The 27,315-nt window shown below is 45.4% G+C and overlaps 1 protein-coding gene across 1 annotated transcript in view; it reads right to left on the bottom strand.

Annotated features, from left to right (window-relative positions):
- The window catches only part of LOC124772937, a 191,599-nt gene that overhangs the window by 57,323 nt on the left and 106,961 nt on the right, over window positions 1-27,315 (bottom strand). Inside the window, exons 4-5 of the mRNA XM_047249364.1 lie at window positions 10,699-10,847; window positions 4,990-5,077 (exon numbers count right to left, since the gene is read on the bottom strand). Coding sequence (XP_047105320.1) covers window positions 4,990-5,077; window positions 10,699-10,847 — 237 coding nt within the window. The remainder of the gene's footprint in view (window positions 1-4,989; window positions 5,078-10,698; window positions 10,848-27,315) is intronic.

Genomic DNA, 27,315 nt, shown 5'->3' with positions numbered 1-27,315 from the left:
TCTGTGATGCAGCTTCAAGGGTAACCGCAACCATGGTCTCCGAGCTGATAGTCCACGCTGCTGCAAACGTCGTCGAACTGTTCGTTCAGATGGTTGTTGTCTTGCAAACGTCCCCATCTGTTGACTCAGGGATCGAGACATGGCTGCACGATCCGTTACAGCCATGCGGATAAGATGCTTGTCATCTCGACTACTAGTGATACGAGGTCGTTGGTTCAAAAATGGCTCTGAGCACTATGGGACTCAACTGCTGAGGTCATTAGTCCCCTAGAACTTAGAACTAGTTAAACCTAACTAACCTAAGGACATCACAAACATCCATGCCCGAGGCAGGATTCGAACCTGCGACCGTAGCGGTCTTGCGGTTCCAGACTGCAGCGCCTTTAACCGCACGGCCACTTCGGCCGGTGAGGTCGTTGGGATCCAGCACAGCGTTCCGTATTACCCTCCTGAACCCACCGATTCCATATTCTGCTAAGTCATTGGATCTCGACCAACGCGAGCAGCAATATCGCGATACGATAAACCGCAATCGCGATATGCTACAATCCGACCTTTATCAAAGTCGGAAACGTGATGGTACGCATTTCTCCTCCTTACACGAGGCATCGCAACAACGTTTCGCCAGGCAATGCCGGTCAACTGGTGTTTGTGTATGAGAAATCGGTTTGAAACTTTCCTCATGTCAGCACGTTGTAGGTGTCGCCACCGGCGCCAACCTTGTGTGAATGCTCTGAAAAGCTAATCATTTGCATATCACAGCATCTTCTTCCTGTCGGTTAAATTTCGCGTCTGTAGCACGTCATCTTCGTGGTGTAGCAATTTTAATGGCCAATAGTGTATTTCCAATAATTTTTCGACCACAACTGCTGAGGTGTGTGCTGGTGCACTGTCGTGACGCAAGAGGACTTTTTTTGCGGTTCAATCGCCGGCGTTTTTCTTGCAGATCGGTTTTCAAACGTTCCAATAACGATGAATAATATGCACCTGTAATAGTTTTACCCTTTTCCAGATAGTCCGTTAGGATTATTCTTGAAAATCCCAAAAGACAGTCGCCATAATCTTTGCAGCTGAAGGACTGGTCTTCGCCTTTTTTGGTGCAGATTCTCCCTTCGTTGGTTCAAGTGGCTCTGCGCACTATGCGACTTAACTTCTGAGGTCATCAGTCGCCTACAACTTAGAACTAATTAAACCTAACATCCATGCCAGAAGCAGGATTAGAACCCGCGACCGTAGCGGACGCTCGGTTCCAGACTGTAGCGCCTAGAACCGCACGGCCACTCCGGCCGGCCTCCCTTGGGAAACCATGTTTAGATTGTGGTTTGGTCTCAGGAGTATACTAATGTATCCATGTTTCATCCACACTGACGAAACGACGCTTAAAGTCCTGCAGATTCTTCCTGAACAGCTGCAAACCATCCTTGCAACACTTCACACGATTCTGTTGTTGGTCAAGCGTGAGCAATCGCGGAACCCATCTTCCGGATAGCTTTCTCATGTCAAAATGTTTATGCAAAATATTATGCACCCGTTCATTCGAGATGCCCACAGCACTAGCAATCTCACGCACCTTAACTCTTCAGTCATCCATCACCATATGATGGATTTTATCAATGATTTCTGGAGTCGTAACCTCCACAGGGCGTCCAGACGTCCAGCATCACTTCAGCCCATATGGCCACTCCAAAAATTTTGAAACCACTTATGAAATGTTCTAATCGAAGGTGCAGAGTCTCTTTAATGTTTGTCAAGCTTCTCTTTAGTCTTCTGAGGCGTTTTGCCTTTCATAAAGTAATCTTTAATCACCACACGAAATTCTTCTTCGTCCATTTTTTGACAATCACTCGACTTCCTTGATTCACACGAATGCCAAACACAAAGAAATAGACCAATATGCCTGAAACTTGGTGTGCGTTCTTTCCAAAGATACTACTAATTAAACATGATCTCGATACGCGCCGGTGGTGCCATCTCTCGAACTTTGCACGGACTTTTCAAACGCCCCTCGTACTAGCGAAACTGAGCAACTACGGCTGGTCCGTGGACCTGGTAGACCGACGAGCAAGTCGGAGTCTGCGTTGGTGCTCTCCCTCTTATATTATCTGGTAACATCGTAGAAGAAAATGAGCATGTGGAGGCAGCGATCGTTTGATCGGAGCACAATTGATCGGCGGCTGCGCTTTACTGGCAAATAAGTCGGAGTTTCCACTGCAGTACACCTTCCAGTTACGTTCAGTACTATCATAGAAGGCGATAAGGAGCTGGATGAGGCGGTCATTGGTAAAAGACAGAGGACAGACATTGAGATGCTGTGTTTCAGTAAACTTCATGTATCAAACGAAAATCCACTGAAAAATCTGAAATTATAAGGGCAAAATTGTGGCCAGTACTTGACGGAGAGCGGTGTGCTCGACCCCATGCCCCTCTATACCGCATCCAAGGGCACCACTGGCGGAGGATGACACGGCGATCGGTCGGTAGCGACAGGTAAGCGAGCGCCTCTGTACGGGGATGACGTTACTTATCTTTAGGACCTCCAATATTTAGTCCTGTCGACAGACACATACACTACTTGACTGAATGTATCAGAACTCCCTATTTAATGAGGAATAGACCTCTGCATGACTCTGAGGCGGGGAGTACTGCGCTTCCAGCAGAGAAGCAATAACAGCAGAATGGGGCGGTCAGAAGAGATCAGTGACTCCCAACGTGGACTATCATTGGATGTCAACATGAATAACAGATCCATCAGAGACATTTAAATTCTTGTATAGCTGCTCAGCCAGACTGTTGGTGATTTGGTTGTGAATGGGAAATTCGAAGGAAAAACCATAGCTAAACCAAGAACAAGCACATCTCATTTAATGACACACAGGGACAGTCCAGCATTGTGGAGGACGGCTGTAAACATTGCATGATATTAGCGGAAGGAACCACTTGTGACTTCATAAGTGCTACAGCAGTCCAGCTAGCACAGTGACTGTACATAGGGAGTTAAAAAGAATCGCATACAGTGATCGAGCAGCTGCTCACATTTCTGTAGTCAATGCTAAGCGAAACTGAGGTGTGTAAAGAGATGCACCACTGGGCGGAAAATGACTGCAAACGAGTGATTTGGAGCGACGAATTACGCTACATTCTCTGGCAGACCCATGGAAGGGTCTAAGTGAGGCAAACGTCAGAAGAAAGTTAACTGCCATCACGTGTAAAGCGAACAGTGAAGTACGGAGGAGGTGGTGCTACGGTAAGGTGGTGTTTTTCGTGGTTAGTGCACTGCTCTTCTTACTGTGCTTCATAAAACGCTAAATGCGGGAATATATGAATATATTGTACAGTACTGTGTACTGCGTTAAAGTAGAGAAACATTTCGAAGGCGTTGATTGTAACAGCGTGACAATGCATGCTGTCATAAAGTAGCATCTGTGTGATAATGGTTTGTGGACAACAACACTCATGAAATGCTTTGCGCTACCCAAAGCCCCGTTATGAACCAAATGGAACACCTTGCGGATGAGTGAGAATGTCGACTTCGCTCCAGCGTCCAATATCACCAGATTCTCTGGTTTTCGTTGTTTAGGAAGAATGGGCTGCCATTCCTCGACAGACACTCACACACCTCATTGAAACTGTCCCCAGCAGTGTTTAAGCCGTCATAAAGGCGAAGAGTGGACACACCCCGTAGTAACGTCCACAAATGGGTGTCTGGATACTTTTGATCAGGTGTTGTATAAAAGTACACGACACTATCCTACCTTTCCGAACTATTAGTTCATCCTCGGGGAGGAGAAAGATATATACTGGGAAAGACTAGAAAGGAAGGCTAGGTCGCTCAGGCCTGACTACGAGAGGAACCCAGCTGCTGTGAAGATTAAAGAACATAAATATCAATTTTTTACGAGTCAGACAGAGGAGAAGTAAGACCATTGAAAGCTATAGAGATTCGTGTGTTATTTTTACATAGAAGCTTCATCTGAGAATACTATTTAGTCAGTAATTCGTACGCCATATACTCATATTTTCAATGCACTTTTACCATGTAATTTCCTCTTAGTTTTATGTTAGATAGGAAAAAGTCAGCTGTGTATTTCTCCACAGAGAAATGAATGAGGTACTGTAGAATTAAAGTATGTGTAGATCAGGAGTATTGGGATATGTTCAAATGGTTCAAATGGCTCTGAGCACTATGGGACTTAACATCTACGGTCATCAGTCCCCTAGAACTTAGAACTACTTAAACCTAACTAACCTAAGGACAGCACACAACACCCAGTCATCACGAGGCAGAGAAAATCCCTGACCCCGCCGGGAATCGAACCCGGGAACCCGGGCGTGGGAAGCGAGAACGCTACCGCACGACCACGAGCTGTGGACATTGGGATATGTGCCAAAGTTCATTTAATTTATGCTGCTCAGACAATATTTAGAGCACGGTCCAAAAATGGTTCAAATGGCTCTGAGCACTATGGGGCTTAACATCTGAGGTCATCAGTCCCCTAGAACTTAGAACTACTTAAACCTAAATAACCTAAGGACATCACACACATCCATGCCCGAGGCAGGATTCGAACCTGCGACCGCAGTGGTCGCGCAGTTCCAGACTGAAGCGCCTAGAACCGCTCGGCCACGCCGGCCGGCTTTACAGCACGGAATAGATATTAATTTGTAAATGAGTTTTTTTTACTAATGAAGAATTGCCTATGTCTGATACAGTGCCAACTTATGACATCAAACACAAAAAGATCAGCAGAACTCACGAAGACGTACCATTCCGAAACTAAGTAACTGATGGCTTACACCTGGGAAAAAAAATCACGTGTGGATTTGCATGCTTTCTGTGTATGGCACACGATAGAAGCGCATTATAACTTAAAACGCTCCTTCTAAGCAGCGGAGAATTGTGCTACAAAAGAGCTGTACGGACTGCACTCCCACGAAGTAGGCGAGAATTTCTAAAACTGTAGGAGACACAGTGAGAATGCAGAGACGTACCGTGAGGCCGTGGTTCCAGCAGGTTCCCTGGTGCGAACAGCCCTTATTGCTCTCGATGTCGCCTGAGCGCCGAGACGGCCTGAAGAACCTGCGGCAAGGACACATACACACCATCGCTGGAGCATCGACAACCGAGAATGAACTGCTCCTATATACATCTACCAGTAAATTCTAGTATGTTTATTGTCGTGTTAGCTCCAGACGCTAAACTGTAACATTCTTGATCGTTCTGACGTTAAATCTTGAGAAAGCTAGTAACCAGATATCAGTCTTTCTTCTTCATCTACTTCCACTTCACTACCATATCATTGCATACGCATGTGTAGAGGACAATTAATTAACATTCATATCGAGTTCAAAATGTGTATACTTCAAACTGAAGCGAATGCAGTGCTGTGTTTCCTTCAGTTTAGTAATCGAGTTGAACTCACGAGGGCTTAAATCAGGGGTAGGTGGTATAGCACTTAGCAGCCGCATCAGTCAAACAACTTCCACTGTACGTGTTTGAGCATTGTCCTGCAAAATGACGTCAGGTCCTGCATAAAGTGTCATCGCTTCTGTCTCTAAGCTGGTATTAGGTTGTGTTCCAAAAATGAGCAGCATAGAGACAGAAGTGATGACACTTTCTGCAGGACCTGACCATCAGTTTGCAGGTCAATGCTCAAGCACGTTCAGTGGAAGCTGTTACTGATTGGTGTGACTAATGGGGCTGCTAAGTGCTGTGCCACCTACTGCACTCCCCTGATTTAAGCCCTCATGAGTTCAACTCGATTCCTAAACTGAAGGAAACAAATCACGGCATTCGCCTCAGAACTGCTACAAATTCGTCGGGCAGTAGACCGCGCCACTCAAAGTGTCAATACAACTGGCACTTCTAACAGTATCCTACGACTTTCACATCGCTGGCAACGGGTTATACACAATGCTGGTGACTATTTTGAAGCTTAATAAAACTTTGAAACACGTATCTATTTTGTACGAGCAGTAAATAAATAGTTGCCACTATTAAAGTTCCAACCCTCGTATGAACTATATTTTTCATGGCTATATTGTGAAACATGTACTGTACGTACTTTTATCAGCAGTATGTCTAACCTGAAAGGTTAGGTGCTGACGAAGTGGACACAGTTGTAATCAGCAACATGTCCGATTGTTATACATAAAGATTAGATATACTGCTCATAAAAATACGTACATTACATGTTTCACTGTACAACGATGAATAATTTGGGTTAAAAATAAACTAAAATTTACTTACGTGGTGAAAAAACAGAAGTAGCAACATAAAAAAAGAATAAAAATGACATTATCCTCTATGTCGCATTTCAGCCTTTGTCACACACACCACAGTACAAGAACACATCATTAACCAAACAGATAGATGCAACACTCCTAAATAATTTTATCGGTATGTTACAAAATGGATTTCTCGTGAAACGAGACTGCATCGGCCTGGCCCGCACTGACTGCTCCCGCCATGCAGCAGCAGCGTTCAGTCGCTCCTGTAGTAGTAGCTGTTCTTCGTGTTTGAATGACCCTGTTGACACGTATAGATGAAACGAATATTGCAATAGGCCAATCTGGGACCGTTCTATCGAATGGGGGTGTAAAATTCCGCTCTAAAAATGATTTTGTTAGTAACAGCGAACAAACCGACGCTTCTGTCGATAGTGAGCGTCGCATGGAAGACGCGATGAGTGGTATTTGTGTGGGCTGCGAATGAAAAAACAAAATTGCAAATGCCTGCCAATACACGAGAGAAAATGCACTTGACGCCTCTTAGCGGAGACATCCTTCGTACGCGGTGTCGCAGAAATCTCGCGACAAACTTTGAGAGGCTGTAGACGGTGTCTTGAGGAGCAAAAAATTGAGGATAGAAACCCATGTCCAGAAAAGTCATCTAGCGACGCTACAGAGCGTCGAAGTTATTGGCGCCGGCGCCTATCACTAGGCAACCACTTCGGCAGCAAACGTGACGTTGTACACTGATGGACCATAGGCGGAACGTCTGGCAAACGTTGTTCGTTATTCAGTGATCACGACCGATTGTCACGATCGACAGTGGAGCTAAGTGCGGCGTAGAAAAGCCTTGTTTGCTGTGAATGTGATGCTCTGTTGCCTTTGTAGAAGACGCTTCCGGACACGGCATCTGCATTTCAATTTTCTCGTGTGTACCGAAAAGCGTCGGAGATTTTAAATGCTTGCAGGAGAAAATTAAATTGTGGATGGAAGCCAGTGTCTGAAACGATCTTCCACCGAAGCAGCAGAGTATCACATTCATAGCATACAAGGCGTCTGCATGCACCAACTAGTTCCGTCTTCTCCACTGACGATCGTGGCAATCAGTCGCGTTCACAGAGTAACAAACAGCATTGCGAAGCGTTCCGCCATTGGTCCACCGGCGCAAAAAATCATGCATTCTGGCGAAGGGGTGGCCTAATGGCACGCTATGCGGTCATTGGATGACGTTTCTGGACACGGGTTCCTACCCTCGCTCTATTCCTCAAGACACCCTCCACAACCTCTCGAAGTTGTCGCCACATTCATGGGGAAGCTATAAAGAACGAGCTAAGATCGGATCACGGGGACCAAGGTGTTATTCCCGGCTGAGTCGGAAATTTTCGTCGGAGGGGACTGGTTATTGGTGTTCGCCTAATCATTTCACCTCATCTTCTCCAAAATAACTTGGACCGGGTGGCAGAATAACCGCAGACTGGGGCTCCTGGCCCATAATGCCACATCATCAGTTCTTCCGTAAACACATACCGTATTTACGTGAATCTAGTGCGCACTTTGTTTTACCATACGAAGTACTCGAAATTAGGGAGCGCATAAGATTCGATGTCGCATTAGATTCCAGTACGAACTTGAATCGTTCACCGGTATTCCTTACTCGATGTGATCTGAAGTAGCAAAGCACTTATAGAACTCTCGCAAAAAATATAGGTATAGTATCTGAGAATTAAAGAAGAGAAGACGTAAATTGGTTAAGAGGTTATCGAGTTAAAAGAGCTGGTGTATATTTCAAGTTCTGAATTCCGTTCGCAGGGTTCAGAACAAAATCCATTACTGCCACGAGAGGCACGAGAGTTGTCGGCGATAATAGAACTGTCGTTTTTTTTCGTTTTTATTTGCTCGTTGAAATTTAGGTACTGCCCTGTACATTACAACGCATTGTTGTACTTCTTAACGTCGTTTCATTATTGTTGGCCTTCCACAGTACTACCCATTGTGTTTGCATTAGATAGGCACGAAATCGAAAGCAAGCAGAGAAGAATGTTGTATGAAGCTACTTTCAAGCGCTAAATAATTCTTTTTGCTGAAAAATATGGTAACAGAAGGACAAAAGAGAGTTCATTGTAACTGAGAGAAACGTTCGCTTATGGAAGAAACAGAAATTGGGATTATCTGCAACTACCACTACTAGAAAGAAATTCACTTAACCTCGCAAAGGAAGACTTCCTGACGTTGGAGTAAATGTTTTGGAATTCGTCCGAGAAAAGTGGAAGAATGGGCAACCTGTGACCAGTGACAACACAATAAAAAAAGCAAAAGAGGTGGCTGCAGCTCCTAACATAACGAAGCAAGAGTTTAAGGCTAGCCGGGGATGGGTTGATCCCTTTATGAAACAAACAGGCTCATCTCTGCGACGCCACACAACAATATGCCGAAAGCATCCACAGGATTTTGAGAAGAAACTTCAAGAATTTCAGAGGTATGTTACCACACTTTTCGATGGGCCAAATAGGCAACTCTGACGAGACCCCAGTTTGGTTTGATATGCCACGTAATTACACGACTGACGAGAAGGGTACAAAAGATGTTACCATCAAAACACCTGAGTGTGAAAAACAGCGCGTAACAGTAATGCTGGCAACCACAGCTGATGGGAGCAAACTTCCACATTTTGTAATCTTCAAGAAAAAAATATGCCCCAAGACTCCACAAAATGAAAAGCTATTCCCTGATGACGTCATTGTTCGGAATCAAGAAAAGGGATCGATGACAAACTTTAATGCTTGGCTGGCTATTAACGTGTGGGAACGCCGTCCTGGTGGGCTTTCCAAGCAACCATCAATGATTTGTCTTGATGCATTTCGGGGTCATCTCACTGACGACGTAGAAAAGAAGATCCACACCCTATCTTGTGACCTTGTTATTATTAGTGGAGGAATGACTTCTGTATTACAAGCGCTGGACGTTAGTATCAATAAACTTTCTAAAGGTTACGTTCAGGAGAAAGTAACAGTACAAAAAATGGTTTTGCGAACCAAATCGTGAACTGAGTCCGACAGGAAAAATTAAGCGTGCTGCACCCTACATTATTGCGCACTGTGTTTCGGCTGCCTGTAAACGCATCGAGGCACCAATCATCGTAAAATCATTCAAGAAATGCTGTATTTCAAATAATCTGGATGGCAGTGAAGATGATGTGCTCTGGGACGACACCGAGGATGGCAGGGAAGGAGGAAACGAATCGATTTCTGAAGTAGACTCTTCCGAGGATTCCAGTAATGCGGACATTATGAGTAACGAATGTAATATACAGTATGTTTCTTTGTATATCATGTAGCTAATCAGGCGTTCTGTTTTAATAATGAAAATGTCACTTAGTACGGTAATGAGTAACTTAAAAATACATTCACTATCGTTTGAAATAAAGTTAGCATTGTAAAATAAATTTAAACAATACAAAAATATCCTACCAGCGCTGTCCCAAAATTCCTATTTTTATTAATTTAATTTTTAAAATTGGGGTGCGCATTAAAATCGATGACGCATTAGATTCGTGTAAATGTGGTAATACAATCGAGGTTATTTGAAAAATTCAACGATACTGTGAACCAACAACAAATACGAGGGTTTTCCAGAAAGTAAGTTACGATCAGTCGGGAAATGGAAACCACAGAGAAAACGCTTTATTTGCAACAGTTAGGTACATCTTCCACCTGCTTCTCTATATAGTCGGCGCTCCAGCTTCGAGTTTTGTCGTAGTGTTGTATCAACGTTCCAAAATCCTCGTCATAGAAAGCAGCGGCCTGTGCTTTCGGCCAGTTGTCTGCACTGGTCTGCAGCTCGACGTCTGTGGAAAAATTTTGTCTTCAAAGGCAGTGGTTCTTGTGTGCAGAGATGAGACTCTGGGCGACCCAATTACGGACTATATTGTGGGTGATCAAACACTTCTCATCGGAAACGTCGCAAGAGCGTCTTCATTGCCCCTGCAGTGTGCGGCCGAGATTTGGCACGAAGAAGGAACTGCTCGACAGTTGTGTTATGTGGGCTGCATGACACAGGGAAAATCTCTAACCAGGCACTCATACTTGGCGGTAGACGCTATTTCCTACGCGTCTTTACGTGCTCAGTGATCACTCAAAACTGATAAGAGCGACGTGACACGATCGAAGGGCATACTAGAGACTCTGCTCAACACATCTGTGCAAAGCTTTACCGGATTTTCCCAGTGGTTTTCATTTCGCGACCGATCGGAACTTACTTTCTGGACAACCCTCGTACAACTGGCACGTGTCGGGTGCTGCTGTAGCTGAGCTGCAATGACCTCTTTGTGTTTTAGTATCAGAGCACGATACCAAAGATGAAGTTTTGTCACAAAAAATTAATATTCATAACATGGTGTTCCTGATGACAACCAGTATGCTTTTCGGCACCAGCTCGAGCGCAACTGGCAGAGCCGGGCAGGTGGGTGCTCACCAGAAGATGGGCGTGTCCTTGGGGTGGTCGCCGCGCCGCAGCGTCCACATGAGGGCGCCGCTGGCTGCCGTGAAGAGCAGCGTGAGGCTGGCGCGGGAGCGCACGGCCGGCCAGGGCGCGGACAGCCGCCGGAACAGCCACTCCAGCAGCTGCGGACCACGGCACGAGCTCACAACCCAGCCACGCTACGCTACACATTAACTAACAAATAAACCAGCTTCTACTCTCGTGTAACGTGGGATGTGGCGAGGGGAGCGAAACCGTCGCTACACTCAATCAGTGCACTGGTGTGCTTATAGTCTAACATTCTGCGTGGTGTCTGTCTGTTCTAAGTCGTGTCTCCCTACCACTTTCGCGCAACGACGCTCTGAGTGTGTTTTTTAGGGAATTGACTAGTTTGAAACTGGGACATGTTGCTGGTAAGGAGACGCCAGACCACACATGACATGTAGAGTTCAGCGAGACTAGCGATGATATAATCAAATACTTAATAATTCAGCGTCAGCTCCACTGCACTCCCTGTAAAAGAATCTTAATACTAACTGAATTTAGTGGAAGGGGTTCAAGGCTTTCCTATTTTTAGTTAGCTGGTAAAATAACGTCGAGAAAGTAGTTAAGTTTACCATTGGAATTTTTATTTTACTCACAAAACATTGTTTATAAATTGCACTATTGATAAAAGGAAATATTTTAATACAGGATGATAAAAACCAACTGCGTTCAACAAAAATGTGAACGAATATTCCCTGAATCGGTTTCCAAGTTCTACAATGGCTCTGAAATGGCTCTGAGCACTATGGGACTTAACTACTGTGGTCATCAGTCCCCTAGAACTTAGAACTACTTAAACCTAACTAACCTAAGGACATCACACACATGCATGCCCGAGGCAGGATTCGAACCTGCGACCGTAGCAGTCGCGCGGTTCCGGACTGCACGCCTAGAACCGCTAGACCACCGCGGCCGGCAGTTCTACAATGGATCGAGGGGTGACCTATGCCATATCACATCTATAATCTAGGTTTAGGTTAAGTTTCATAAAAGAGAAAACTATCAAAATGGTCTAACTTGTCGTAAATTACAGTGGCTGATGTGGCTTATCAATAATTACATAACAGAAAAATCATTGTGTTTCAGATTTTTAACTTCTAATAGCAAATGTGAATACCACGAAGTTTAATTGACGATCGACACTAGTATTACGCAAAAAGGGGATGTAACAGATGAGACTTCTGCAGTTCTGAGTGAAGCATTATGCGCTGTTAAGCGGCATCCTGTGCGTTCATTACCTTGTCGGTATTTAGGCAGCGTCAGGGGGCGATGGGCGGCGCAGCTCCACACACCTAGCCATGTCGGAAGCAACTCTTTTCTAACTTCTTACTACAATTTACCGAAGTTGGTTTAAGAAAAGCTATCTGGCTATGTTTTCAACTGACCAATCAGGGTCTCAATGTTAACCTTAAGCTCCGTCTACAAAAATTCTGTGTATCCAATGAGAAACATTATACTTTTCGTGGTGGGGCATTGTTTTTAATGTTTGCTACGTAACAGAGACGCTTATAGTCTCACGATAAAACTTGCAGCTGGTGTGGCCCTTTTAGTGTTGTTGTAAGATCTATACTGTTCTTCTGGAGGGCTCTATCTTTTAACATGGGCTGGGGGGTGGTCTTGGCGGTCGGCCGGATTTTGGGTGTTCCTTATTGTAGGGTTTTCTAGCTTACACGACTCTGCTCTCGGCTTCTGTTCTCGTTTCTCCCCTCGGAACTGCATCTGTTTCACGGTGGAAAGGTATGACACGCATTTAGGCGTTCTTGTGTTAGTCTGTGGTATTCCATTTGCTTACTCATTGATCGTATTACTTTGGCTAATTTAATGTCAGGATTTATTCGGAATTATGTGACGTACTGTCGGATTTGCTATCATGTCAGGGCTTTCATGGAAGGTGTTGGATTTGACTGAAACCTTACAATAGTCCTATACAAATTAGTTGCAACCTGATTTCTAAGGTCACACGTATGGACGCTGTAGTGACAAGCACCGTCTACAAGCGGCCACCACAGCGCTCCACTTTCTGCGGCGATAGAAAAGCCTCTGTCTTCTACAAAACGCATACTAAAATTCTAAATTCACTTACAATACACACCTTTAGAATGCCCAAAAGCATGTTAAAAATCTCTTCTAGAATTTAATTACGGCCAGTTATGATACTTTTTTGGAATGGGTGAAATTTTCCGTCTGGGAAACAGCTTCGACTATATTACGTCATACATCGAAAAATTTAGAGTTAGATGAAAAATTTTTTCGTTGATAACCAAAATACACTACTGGCCATTAAAACTGCTACACCAAGAAGAAGTGCAGATGATAAACGGGTATTCATTGGACAAATATACACTCCTGGAAATTGAAATAAGAACACCGTGAATTCATTGTCCCAGGAAGGGGAAACTTTATTGACACATTCCTGGGGTCAGATACATCACATGATCACACTGACAGAACCACAGGCACATAGACACAGGCAACAGAGCATGCACAATGTCGGCACTAGTACAGTGTATATCCACCTTTCGCAGCAATGCAGGCTGCTATTCTCCCATGGAGACGATCGTAGAGATGCTGGATGTACTCCTGTGGAACGGCTTGCCATGCCATTTCCACCTGGCGCCTCAGTTGGACCAGCGTTCGTGCTGGACGTGCAGACCGCGTGAGACGACGCTTCATCCAGTCCCAAACATGCTCAATGGGGGACAGATCCGGAGATGTTGCTGGCCAGGGTAGTTGACTTACACTTTCTAGAGCACGTTGGGTGGCACGGGATACATGCGGACGTGCATTGTCCTGTTGGAACAGCAAGTTCCCTTGCCGGTCTAGGAATGGTAGAACGATGGGTTCGATGACGGTTTGGATGTACCGTGCACTATTCAGTGTCCCCTCGACGATCACCAGTGGTGTACGGCCAGTGTAGGAGATCGCTCCCCACACCATGATGCCGGGTGTTGGCCCTGTGTGCCTCGTTCGTATGCAGTCTTGATTGTGGCGCTCACCTGCACGGCGCCAAACACGCATACGATCATTACTGGCACCAAGGCAGAAGCGCCTCTCATCGCTGAAGACGACACGTCTCCATTCGTCCCTCCATTCACGCCTGTCGCGACACCACTGGAGGCGGGCTGCACGATGTTGGGGCGTGAGCGGAAGACGGCCTAACGGTGTGCGGGACCGTAGCCCAGCTTCATGGAGACAGTTGCGAATGGTCCTCGCCGATACCCCAGGAGCAACAGTGTCCCTAATTTGCTGGGAAGTGGCGGTGCGGTCCCCTACGGCACTGCGTAGGATCCTACGGTCTTGGCGTGCATCCGTGCTTCGCTGCGGTCCGGTCCCAGGTCGACGGGCACGTGCACCTTCCGCCGACCACTGGCGACAACATCGATGTACTGTGGAGACCTCACGCCCCACGTGTTGAGCAATTCGGCGGTACGTCCACCCGGCCTCCCGCATGCCCACTATACGCCCTCGCTCAAAGTCCGTCAACTGCACATACGGTTCACGTCCACGTTGTCGCGGCATGCTACCAGTGTTAAAGACTGCGATGGAGCTCCGTATGCCACGGCAAACTGGCTGACACTGACGGCGGCGGTGCACAAATGCTGCGCAGCTAGCGCCATTCGACGGCCAACACCGCGGTTCCTGGTGTGTCCGCTGTGCCGTGCGTGTGATCATTGCTTGTACAGCCCTCTCGCAGTGTCCGGAGCAAGTATGGTGGGTCTGACACACCGGTGTCAATGTGTTCTTTTTTCCATTTCCAGGAGTGTATTATACTAGAACTGACATGTGATTACATTTTCATGCAATTTGGGTGCATAGATCCTGAGAAATCAGTACCCAGAACAACCACCTCTGGCCGTAATAACGGCCATGATACGCCTGGGCATTGAGTCAAACAGAGCTTGGATGGCGTGTGCAGGTACAGCTTGAAACGTCACAGGTTTACGCTTCATTTAACTAACTGATTAATTTCTACATGTTTAATAATTCATTTTACGCCGAGAGCGTCCTTTCAATGTTTCGTCTAGCTAATTAACCTCTGGATTCAAGAATGCTTCCGTGTATATTTTTTCTTCTGTTGGTGTCACACCTCCTCTCTCATCCTTTGATCCCGTGATGTATGTGGATGGATAAGCGTAATTATGCATATATAATAATCTGGGTTAGTCAAAGATGGTAGCAGTAGGGTAGTTTAGCACCAACATAACGTGAGCAGATTGGCAGAGAGTTTGTGATTCCAAAGATAGTGGGGATGAGCAGGGCAGGGTTTGTGAGGTTGGTTCTCACTGAGGTCCTACCCCCACCATCAGTTTTTTTTGAACGGTTGACGGTTGGTCCTTGAACGCGCCATGTTAGGCACTGGGGCCGCCGATTGAACGAGACGGACGCAGGGGTGCGCCGCTCGTCATGGATGGTGAGAAAAGTTATTCATACTGTAGGTTTCTTGGGGTAACATTGATTCTAAAACATGTTCGGGTGTGAATTAATACCGGGAAACGTTCAGCGATATTTTATTTGTTTAAATTTTTCAGATTAATGTGTTTCAACTAACGGATTTGGGCGCGAGGTGATTGAGGGAATTAACCAGCGGTTCTTGTTCTTAGATCAATAGCGGATAGGTTCATTAATTTTCATTTGTTGCTTAGTTTAGTTCTGGATACAAGCACTATATATTTTCATGATTCAACGGTTTATTTTACTTGTTTCTTTGTTGTCGAACTTGGCCACGTGTTGCCAGCATTCATAACGGTAGTCACTGGATTTGCCTTTCGTTAAACATAGCATGAATAATGTGGAGTTATGAAGCCTGGGCTGGTTTGCTCACGTTGCATTGCGGTTGCATAATACCCGGTTTCAACATGAACTTATCCGCATGGTACTGCATGTGTAGTAAACCAAGTAATGTTTGAGAGAGTGAAAGGTAATGTCCTTCCCTACTCCGCGCGTTAAATAGGTGTGACAATAAGTAAATGGTGTTCAGAGGCCACCATTCAATAACACTTATTTTCACCCATTTTAATCATTAGTAGATGTAACTGGCGACGAAGTGTTGTCTACGTTTCCGGTATGACGAGATGCATGAGATAGTGAGTGCTTCATGAATGTTTTGTCACTGAGAGTGGTCGTTTACTTAAATATAATAGATTTCATATATGTTTTGTCACAGAGGGTAATAGTTTTCTTAAATATTATCGAAATAAATCAGAATGATAATTGAAATTCTCCCTTAGCGTTATTCAGTATCCGTCATCCATACCACTGAGATAATGACTATATTCTATGAATTTTCAATCCAGGCATATCCATTGTACGCATTATGCACTTTATCAAACTAACTGAATTTATAGTATCAAAAAAAAAAAAAAAAGAAAGTCTTACAGTCCCTAATGTGCACGTATTGTTCCATGGCCATTTACCGATGTTGCGTTATCCGTTGCTTCATTTTTAAATTAGAACACTATCTTTTCTAGCGGGTTTGATTACCCATATCTCAACTTATCGGGCCTAATTGAAAGAATTAGACACATAGCGGTAGAAATGGGAACCATGGAGCACTGCGTCCGCTTATATTAAAGGGAGATACTTCTTATATGAAAAATAATCAGCATAACAAACTAGGGGTAGACTTTCAAGCTCTCCATGCAGCTTCAAAACGATACGACAGTTCATCAAGAGTACGACTGGCGTATTGTGACGAGCTAGTTGCTCGGCCACAATCGACCAGACGTTTTCAATTGGTGAGAGATCTGGATAATGTACTGGCCAGAGCAGCAGTCGAACATTTTCTGTATCAAGAAAGGCCCGTACAGGACCTGCGACATGCGGTCGTGCATTATCCTGCTGAAATGTACGGTTTCGCAGGGATCGAACAAAGGGTAGAGCCACGGGTCGTAACACATCTGAAATGTAACGTCCACTGTTCAAAGTGCCGTCAATGCGAACAAGAGGTGACCGAGACGTGTAACAATGGCACCCCATACCATCACGCTGGGTGATACACCAGTATGGCGATAACGAATACACGCTTCCAATGTGCGTTCACAGCGATCGCGCCAAACACGGATGCGACCATCCTGATGCTGTAAACAGAACCTGGATTCATCCGAAAAAATGACGTTTTGTCATTGCTGCACCCAGGTTCGTTGTTGAGTGCACCATCGCAGGCGCTCCTGTCTATGATGCAGCGTCAAGGGTAACCGCAGCCATGGTCTCCGAGCTGATAGGCCATGCTGCTGCAAACGTCGTCGAACTGTTCGTGCAGATGGTTGTTGTCTTGCAAACGTCCCCATCTGTTGACTCAGGGATCGAGACGTGGCTGCCCGATCCGTTACAGCCATGCGGATAAGATGGCTGTCATCTCGACTGCTTGTGATACGAGGCCGTTGGGATCCAGCACGGCGTTCTGTATTACCCTCCTGAACCCACCCATTCCATATTCTGCTAACAGTCATTGGATCTAGAGCAACAAGAGCAGCAATGTCGCGATACCATAAACCGCAATCGCAATAGGCTACAATCCGACCTTTATCAGAGTCGGAAACGTTATGGTACGTATTTCTCCACCTTACACAAAGCATCACAACAACGTTTTACCAGGCAACGCCGGTCAACTGCTGTTTGTGTATGAGAAATCGGTTGGAAACTTTCCTCACGTCAGCATGTTGTAGGTGTCGCCACCGGCGACAGCCTTGTGTGAATGCTCTGAAAAGCTAATCATTTGCATATCACAGCATCTTCTTCCTGTCGGTTAAATTTCGCGTCTGTAGCACGTCATTTTCGTGGTGTAGCAATTTTAATGGGCAGTAGTGTACTTTACTCGGCAACGGGTCTTTCCGAAGTTCCATGTCACATTGCGTTTGCTACCTACAGGCATCGGAAGGGGGCGGCTATTTTCTTATTTTTGCAATTTTGTCAATACTTAACTAACAACTATTCTATATCCTATAAAAAGGAAATGCACATAGGGTATAAATCTCCATAGAGCGTTTAAATATGTCAAAAATCTGTTCTGAATATTAAATGAGGTCAGAATTACGTTGTGTTCTTGAAATAGTCTGTATCCCGGAAAGCTTGCACTGATTTCCGTTGTGGGAGTATGCGGCAACGCGTTGGGAGCCAGCAACGTCAGGATGCCACTAGCATATTGATAGGGAAGCAGTCCAACACGCTAGCTGTCAAATGCCAGCTACTTCAAATCAGACCTCACATAACACGACGAACCTCTCTAGGCTAGCCACATGGCAGGAAGCGTTATGTACTCCTGCCCTAGGCCTCAGGTACAGAGGCACCTAATGATTAAAAGTCAAGCAGTCTGATTACAGGTTTAGAACGCTTTGATATTGGACAACCTACTGGTGTATTCCTTTTTTTCTGTCAGTTTCGTTCCGAGTCCCTTTAATTGTCAGTTGCCATCCAACTCATTCAAAAATTCTGAGAAAAATGCCACAATATTATAATGATTCTTAAAGCATTAAAGAGCCGAACCTTGCTGGCGCTGTCAGTTAGTGCAAGGTAGGAAGGTAGGATGCGAGGTACTGGAGGAACTAAAGCTGTGAGGACAAACCCTGAATCGTGCTTACGTAGCTCAGTCGGTCAGTCGGTTCTCCGCCGTATTGCGAAGCGGACGTGCGCGGGGCTCTGTGCGGCTCTCCGCAAGCAGGCCGTTGTTTACTCGCGCGGGTAGTGGTATTGCAGTGTAAACAGATAACCTCAAACGACCATGGCACTTTCTTATAGAAACGCCACGATTAAATTAACGTTCCTTGCCCAGTACGCAAGACCTAATGGATACGAAGTAGAGCGTTTCCTGTATGAAGTAATGCACCGCGATCGACAGGAACTTCTCGCTATACGTCTTTCGATCGTATCAAGCACAGTTTACCTGAAATTTGTCGATGAAGCAGGTGCGAAAGCCTTATTCGCCGTTCCGCCGATGGATATCGTTTCCACCCCTCGAACAGCAACAAGCAGGACTTGGCGTTCGAAACATACGGATCTTCGAGATGTCGTTTGAAGTGCCGGCCACGCTTGTCGTGAAGGCGCTGCGGCTTTACAGGGGAGTACTAAGTCACGTGGAAGAAAAGTGGCATACGTTCGAGACATATGCTGTTCTGAATGGAGTGCGTCAGGAGCGAATCGAACTGCACAAACACATCCCGTCGTACATGACGATCAACTGCGGGCTTGCTCAGGGTGCCGGCAGGAAGGGCATGTACGCTCTGAAAGCTTACAGAGACGCCTCTTCCAGACACCACGTGCAGACACGACGCCTACAAGGCAACCGATAACGTTGCCTGTTACATACGGTGAGGCAGCGAGGAACACGACGGACGCGGACGTTGTTCCGTTCCAGTTACCGACCCCCGTGGGACCGGTCTCCGTGCCCACGACGACGCAGCCTTCATCGGAACCGTCGCCATGCTCGACAGCAGAGACCAGCCGTGTGCAGAAGGAGAGCATCAGCAGATCGATTCGAGCTCGGACACGGAGATGCGTGAGGTGCCTTCTGTTTATCACGATCCGCAGGACGCGCACACGCGTTCCCACAAGCAGAAGTCGCCCAAGCGACGAAAGAAGAGGAGGCTGTCTGCTGGAAATGCTTCGCGAGATGGTGGCACGTAGCAGGAGGATGAGGACAATTCATCTGCGGCACGGGCTGTGGACCCCTCTCCAACGGCTCCTGGTTCGCTGCTGGCAACGTCAGTCCAAGGACAAAGCCACACTATGCTCAACTCACTGACGAGCCGCCTGGCGATTTTGTGGCCAAGATACCAAATGAACGTCATGTAACGTATCACACCTTCAGCTTGGTGACTGGGCGTCCCAGATAGAGATTGGAAAGAATGATATCAGACTCGAGCGACAACCTGATGCCCGCGGCCGACGGATCGTCGGACGGACATCTTGGCTCTGCCGATCAGTAATATCTATGGTGCGGGTAGCAGGGACGGTGGGACGGGCGACATGTCGCTTGCTGGCTTAAACGACTGCAGGATACATCATCGCAATATCCAATGGCCCAGGTGTATCGGATAGGTACAGTCAATATCGACGGCATTAGTGCCGCAATCAAAACCCAGCTGTTGAAGGACATGATATCGTCTTTCTTCAAGAGATACGGCCTGATCTTCGCCTGGATGTTTATGGATACGCGTCTTACGTCAACCCAACTTCTGATGGCGGTAGTGGTTCGGCCATATTACTACGCGATGGCATCGAACCAACGGATATTCAGTATTTGCCATCAGCGAGAGGCACTGCGCACACGATCGGCGCAGTCCGCCTTGTGAATCTGTATGCCCCGTCTGCGAAGCGTCGAGAGCGGACACTAGTACTCCACTGAGGTAGCTTAATTGTTTCAAGGCGCTGCAGAGCACTTCGTGGTGGACGGGGACTTAAACAGCGTCTTACACCCTGAGAATCAGATCCCACGTCCCATGTCCAGCCCTTCACGCTATGATCCGGAATCTCGCTTTGCATGATACATGGACACTCATCCACGGTGACCGATGCGTATAAACACACTTCAACAGCCACTCGGCAATCAGGGTGGACAGGATTTACATCTCTTGAGGTCTTCGGGCAGCGACTGTCGTTGCCGAGCTGTGGCCCACTGCATTCATCGACCGTAAGGCCTTCATCTGCTCCGTGACTCTGCCACGACAAAAGAAGAGCCCTAGTAGATGACCTTGGACACTTAACGTCAGCATTCTCCAGTAAGAGGCTTGCCTTGTAGCCGTCGCTACTACCTGTCACAAATGTGAGTGACAGCGTCATACCTATGATTCCACGACACAATGGAGGACATACTGCGCTAAACCAGCTCTTCGCCACACGCTCATGTATGGACGAGACAGGGGGCTTTGGCTCAGATCGACCTCTGAGTTTTACTACACGCTCTTGCAAGAGCTAGCGTCGCAACAACCTTCACCAGAGCGCCAAACGGCCGTCCACCCGACACAGGTACAGTTTCTGTAGATCACGGATGACAGATTGAACGGCATGCGGGTTCGAGCGAGACTGCAAGATTCCATCCCAGAGGAACTTGCTTCTCCGTATAATGCAAGTTTTTTTTCTCCTGATAACTACCTCCAGGGTATTTCCCGTCCGGAGATCGAAATTGAGGAGACAGTTTTACCTCCGGAATATTTTACCCAAGAGGACTCCATCATCATTTAACCACACAGTAAAGCTGCATTCCCTCAGAAAAAAATTACAGCTTTAGTTTCGCCTTGCTTTCAGCCTTTCGCTGTACTAGCACAGCAAGGCCGGTTTGGATGATGTTACAAGGCCAGATCAGTCAATCATCCAGACTGTTGCCCCTGCACTTACTGAAAAGGCTGCTGCCCGTCTTCAAGAACCGCACGTTTGTCTGGCGTCCCAACAGATACCCCTCTTTTGTGGTTGCACCTACAGTATGGCTATCTGTATCGCTGAAGCACGCAAGCCTCTCCACCAACGACAGGGTCCATGGTTCATGTACAGACATCAAATGATCCATATTGAGTGAGAGCAAAAATGGGAAGTAGGGGAGAGGCGTGGGCGAGTGGAGAGGGGAAAGGGAGGGGAGGAAGTGAACCATGTCACGATTGACTTCGAATATGACATTCATAATTGCATCAATTCTAGTATGATGCCGGAGGAAAGTGCTGAAAGATGCAGATTCAACTTTTATAGCGACGCCTTACGTAAACAGTCTCGAATCCTGCATTTCTACCTGGACTCCAATGTATGGCTGCTTACCACTGCTTGTTTACAGTAAAAGCTACTATCCCACTGTGTTTAAGACAATACGTAAATCTTGCTTGCTCGCATTTTGTAATAGGCGTTATTATCCCAAGAGACAAACTGCAGATCACTGTTAAACACCACGCAGCAGCTGTTCCAAAGTTACTCGCTAACTGATACTACATGGAACTGGTTGGCACAGAGTGCAGTTGTAAATGCTGTTTGTTGGTCTTTCCACAGGGTCAAACATATGATCCATGCTGTTCCCAGCTGTAAGATTCTCACCACATTTAGATGCTTAGTTTTTTTTTTTTTTTGTGTATGCCTAATTCAGTTAATGGTCTCGATCTGAGATTTTTCGAGCATCACTCCAGCATGTGGGTATTTGCGGTTACTACAGCCGGGAAAAGCAACACTTTCTCAGAGAGTTAAGAATAAGGACAAAGTCAAGGGGTGCAAACAAATAGCTATATGAGTACATCTCTAGACACTTGTCTATCTTACTGGCAAAGATATAAGAGGCGTGTTTTTAAATTAAGTACCGTTCTGAAATTCCACCGCTTGGTGGATGCATGCATGATGCCTAAAGCACACTGTTGGCAAGCCGCAGTCGCCAATACACAGTCATTCGTATTTGAAATGGCTCCTCTGACTGAGAATCCCACCGACTACGAAATACTAGTGATGACGGAAATGGATGACAGCTTAAAGAGTACCATACGAACGTGCAAGGTGAGGAAAGAAGTGTGCAACCTCCGGTTGTTACTGACGATTCGGTGCAGCACTAGATATTTTCCTGCGAGGTCAGCGGTCATCCAGTCCCGACGGGTGACCAGAGCGCCCTCACTGGACCGAAGTTACTTTCAGAACTGTTCTACAAATTCGGGCTCGTTCCCCCTCTGCACAAACGCGTTACTGTTTCTGGTCCAGACCTGCTTGCTTGCTTTACTACACCCATCTCCAGACTCTGGGATCACAAGGACAAATATATTTTCACATGATTTGTACACAGCAGTATCCTACCAATCGCTTGCGCAACATAATTCCGAAAATATAGACTGGAAATTATTTCTCTACAAACCCCAAACTTTAGCGAGGTGGAGGTTGCTCTAGACCACTGAGTAACTAGAAACTTATCCCGTCTGTGAAGACCTTTACGTGAGAACTTGAACCATACAGAGGAAATAGATATTTCCACACATGAATACCGATGTCCACGATGTAAGAGATTCCAAATCATCCCTATAATTTGCAAAGTCAAATAAGGTGTTTCTAATATCTAGAGAACTGCCAAACACGTCTTCCACCTGTTAGATGCACATGCCACGATCGATATTCTCTCAACTAAATAAAGATGGGAAATGTGAAGAAACAGTCAATCTGACAATTTACAAGGGAAGGAATAATGGCCCAGAGCAAACACATGTCCATTTCACTATTCTCAAACTTCCACTTGATCACGAAAGCCGTCCAACACATACTAAGTATTAGTTCGCTATTCGGCTGTCTCCATTCAGACGGCCTCTACCGTTAGCTGGAAACATGAATCGTTCCCACCACAGGCCACGCATAGGTGGAATCATCCTACAAAATCAGTCACATATATATTTGATTGCTATACTTACAAAAAAATGTTACGATTGCGGTTTCAGTTGAACGACACTCGACAATGAGCGAAGTATCGGAAATACAACCTGTTGACGGCTGTGGCTCTGGAAATAGAAATATCTGTACCATTCTTATGACTTGACATACTCTTCCCTCTGCTATCACAGTATAACACGTCAAATCCATACCTTCCTTTTTGCACATGTCTGACCACAACACATACTTTATAAGCCTGATGCTCAATGCAAACCTATCACGCATCCCCTACTGCTACTACCATGTGTAGTTCTTCGCCAATAATTGATTGCCCACAACACGAAGTAAAACTGAGACAAAATCAGAGCTGGGTGGATATGTCTCATACGTTTTTCTCTCTAGTGCTACCACTTTGTCTTAGAAAGAGAGACGTAATCTGCTAGATGTTAAAAAACCCGATCGCAACAACTACTGTATGTTACTGTCACAAGCGGTCTTGGTTATGGAGGTGCACACTAGTATCCGTGTTAAAAAGCTATACTTGCTTTATAAATCTAGGTAAGACATTACCTCTGAATAAGGTGGTTTTTCTATGCAGACAAATACCAAGACAGTGATAGCTGCAGTGTATACTATCAGACCAGCAGTGCGATTACACGTAACCCACAATGCAACCTCGTGATAAAATCGCTGAATTTTGAAAGTGAGTTGGCTAAGGAACGTGGTATGTAACCATTATTTACAACTCCTTTCACGCTGCTAGATATTTCTTCAGTATATGTAATGTTTTCTGTCTCGATACCATGTCAGAGGTTCTGCAATATATCCACTGAGTTATACGCGATGACTGACTGAGAAGGATCACAAACAGTAGTAGAGGGTGTGCTGATTGAGGTCACAAGAAATGTACACTAGTTTTTCAGATGTCTAGTGTTACGCTATCTGCTAGAAATGATGTCTATGATTTGGAATCAAGTCCTCCCATTCAACCACGTAACTGCGTTGGATCACAGCCACAAGTGAATCATACTTCTGGCACTCTCATATCTCGAAACGAGTCACCTTCCTCGAACCTGTGTACTACAGTAAAAATCCAACGTGGTTTTAGTCAGTCTCTATGCATCTTGTGACTGCCCCCATTTATGCAGCTTTGCACCGCTCCAATTTAAGTCGGAACTGAGCAGAAGTCGGAGAAAGCCATATCCACCACCTTCTGCAAACCGTGTAGAAGCAGAGCGACCTGAGTTAGTGCAATAGGGCAATGTTTTGACCATTCGGTGGAAAAGGGCGCATTGTGGGGCGCCCCCAAACTACATACAGATACTACAGTCCGAAGGAGATCCATGTCCATTCACATCTATCAGCCCAACATGCTATCATCGTTATTCTGTACCATCCAACAGAGAAAAAATTACGAACTATAAAAGCTCCACTAACTTCATCCGATACAGAACTCACCTAGGCGCCATTGCTGGCGCGATGATGCATGGCTGCGGTGCGGATCCAGTGCGGAGAGAGAGATGTCGCAATGCTTCCCAGAATAGCACAGGGTACATTCCTTCTAGCAATCCTAATGAGGCACCCTGTCCATCACTGTATTTGCGTGTTAAACTACTGCTACTGTTGATGTGGAATGATTCTATTAAATATACAGCTTTTGATCCACTGCAGAGGGCAGTTTAAAGTTTCAGCACTTGTACTGTAGGAGGATGATCACATCCCACGGACTACACTGTAAATCGCAAGAGACGCTCCCTGTGGTCATGTCTTGTTGTTTGAGACATTATTTTTTTCTGCTGTAAGATGCTTTGTACACTGCCATAAATTTTGTTTTTATGCCATAACTTCGAGACCAGTGTCAGGTTCTAAATGACATTAAGACGTTCTGATCAATGGCCTCTCGCAGAAAACTAGACGTCATACAGTGTAAATCACATTGTTACTGCGGTTACCATAATACGCCATACACACTGGACGATTTTAAATAAAAGACAGTTACAACATAAGGAAACTGGAAGAGTTTGGTCACGTTGTGGAGAGTTTCCAAACTACAGTCCGAATGTGATCCACGAGCTCTACATTCAAACTAATCTGTCATAGTGACCGAATAGCTGACGACTCTACATTCTGTTTAGACTGATTGACATATTGTAGTCACGTACACAATCACTGTTTCGATGCTAGCCACCTCAGAAAGTATTGTCCCCCCACCAAAACTCTTTCTCCAACTCAAACAAGGGATGTCAGTCAGTGATTATGTGGTAACCAACAGCATGCCAGTGGACATATGGGATGGAAAAGACACCATCGATGTACTCTAATAATAGGCATCACGGATGATAGTGTGAACAATTTTAGCAATTTTACAGTAATTTCAGCACCGACCAGTGATGTAACAGCATGTTTCCCAATTTCAGTATCATAGCTAATTCAGCTCTACTCCACTTTGCGAGTATCATTGCGAATGTGGATAGCTGACTGTGCAGTATGTCCATTCATTGTTAATCCTCGAACACATACACCATCAAAGTATATCAGACAGCACTCTACATATCTCTAACTCCTCGAGCATAGTGCTTAAGTTATGATATATCTCTCTGCATATGGGAGTCACAGAGCATTCTCGCTGTCTTAGGGTAAAATTAGAGAGTGAAAGACCCCCTCGCACTGTCATTGACCAACCCGCCCTGCAGCACCATTACCGATTTAATCTGCAACCGACCAGAAGTAGACTGCTTCATTCCACGTCTTGTGAATGAATGTAGCTTGCCGAGTCCTCATCCATCCAAATGCACAAGATTTCTCGAGATGTACACTAGTATCCGTGTTAAAAAGCTATGTATAGAAACAGATTTGAAATTGTCATGATGTAATAGCAGACAGTTAAGAAGAAAAAGAAACGGATGATTTTTATGCGTGGTGGAGGTCCAGAGAGATGGAGTTCAAAGCATTTTTACGTAAATCAACCAAGCTATCAATTTTAAAGTATTATTCTGGAGTCTAGGATCAGTACCTGGAAGGTATTGCTAAGAGAGAACATAAACACACGCACTCCTCAGGCTACAATGTTCTGCACTTAAAACGGGCCATAATGTTGGATCGCTTACGTTTACAACCTATCAGTCGCATGGAATGTAGCGGTGTTAATATTCCAATGCAAAAAATGTATTTCAAGCACGTGACATACACCCTTCTTCCCGGTTTCTCTACGATACTATGTTATCGAACCGTAAAACGAAAAAACTACTTCCATAAAACATTTGCTCTGCGTGATACAACCATAATATAGCTTTTGGAGATCTATGGTGTCCACTTTTCACATCCAATCACGGTTCAGAAATTATACTATGCATGCATCATCCCTATATAAAATGATCTTTAGTAACGGGGGATACCGCTTATGAGGAAACAGATAAACGCATAGCAGCAGCTTCCGACATATGAAAATTACAAGTCATTCTGACACTAACTCTGTAAACACCACGTATGTTGGGCAAATGTATACACGAGGATTGCAGCGCCTCACAAGCACCTATCGCTAACTTAGTTATGAAGCTGAAGTCTCGATTTTACACCCAAGATGCGACAGGGGGTGGAGTACATCGCAAAATCAAAGTTCGTTTGGAGGAATGTGTCACGTTTAATCACACTTGAGATGGAAGTCCTCTGATGACTGACGATCGCAAGTAGACAGTGCTTTAAATCACATACAGAACACATGGCCGTATATGAGTCGAATGCTGGCTATGTCACGTGACTGATGCATCCTGATACAACAGTGGAAAAATTGATTTGCAGCATCTTCTCCCTCTCTAGAGTGCATCATAAGTCTACCATTAACTGGTACCTCATTACAGCTCCATCTCAATCGATCACCCCGTCCACTCTCTGTTATCCTTTAATGCAGGTGTAAGTAGGCTTAGAAGCGGGTGGTTCTATGTCTTCCAAAAAAATGTCAAATACAGTAGTCAACTCACGTGTATCACTGGTTCCTCAATAGACATACAGTTTAATGCTACCTCGACAGAGAAAAAATCGACTGCCTCCCTGATTCCCTTAGCTTCCATGTCGACATTTTCTCAGACTCCTCTCGCTGCCGCATACTCGCCTCCATGTAGAAATTGTTCTGTGCGAACCAGAAGATATGCAAGTACTTCCTCAATTTCCCCGCATTTCAATGTATGTTCGGTCAATTCATAGCTATTCCTCGTCATTTTTCACAATTCTATCGATTTTTTTTAATGTCAGTTCTGTCCA

Source organism: Schistocerca piceifrons, chromosome 1 (assembly GCF_021461385.2).
Source record: "Schistocerca piceifrons isolate TAMUIC-IGC-003096 chromosome 1, iqSchPice1.1, whole genome shotgun sequence".
NCBI classification, from domain to species: Eukaryota; Metazoa; Arthropoda; class Insecta; order Orthoptera; family Acrididae; genus Schistocerca; species Schistocerca piceifrons.
This window is presented reverse-complemented; position numbering and strand designations above follow the sequence as displayed.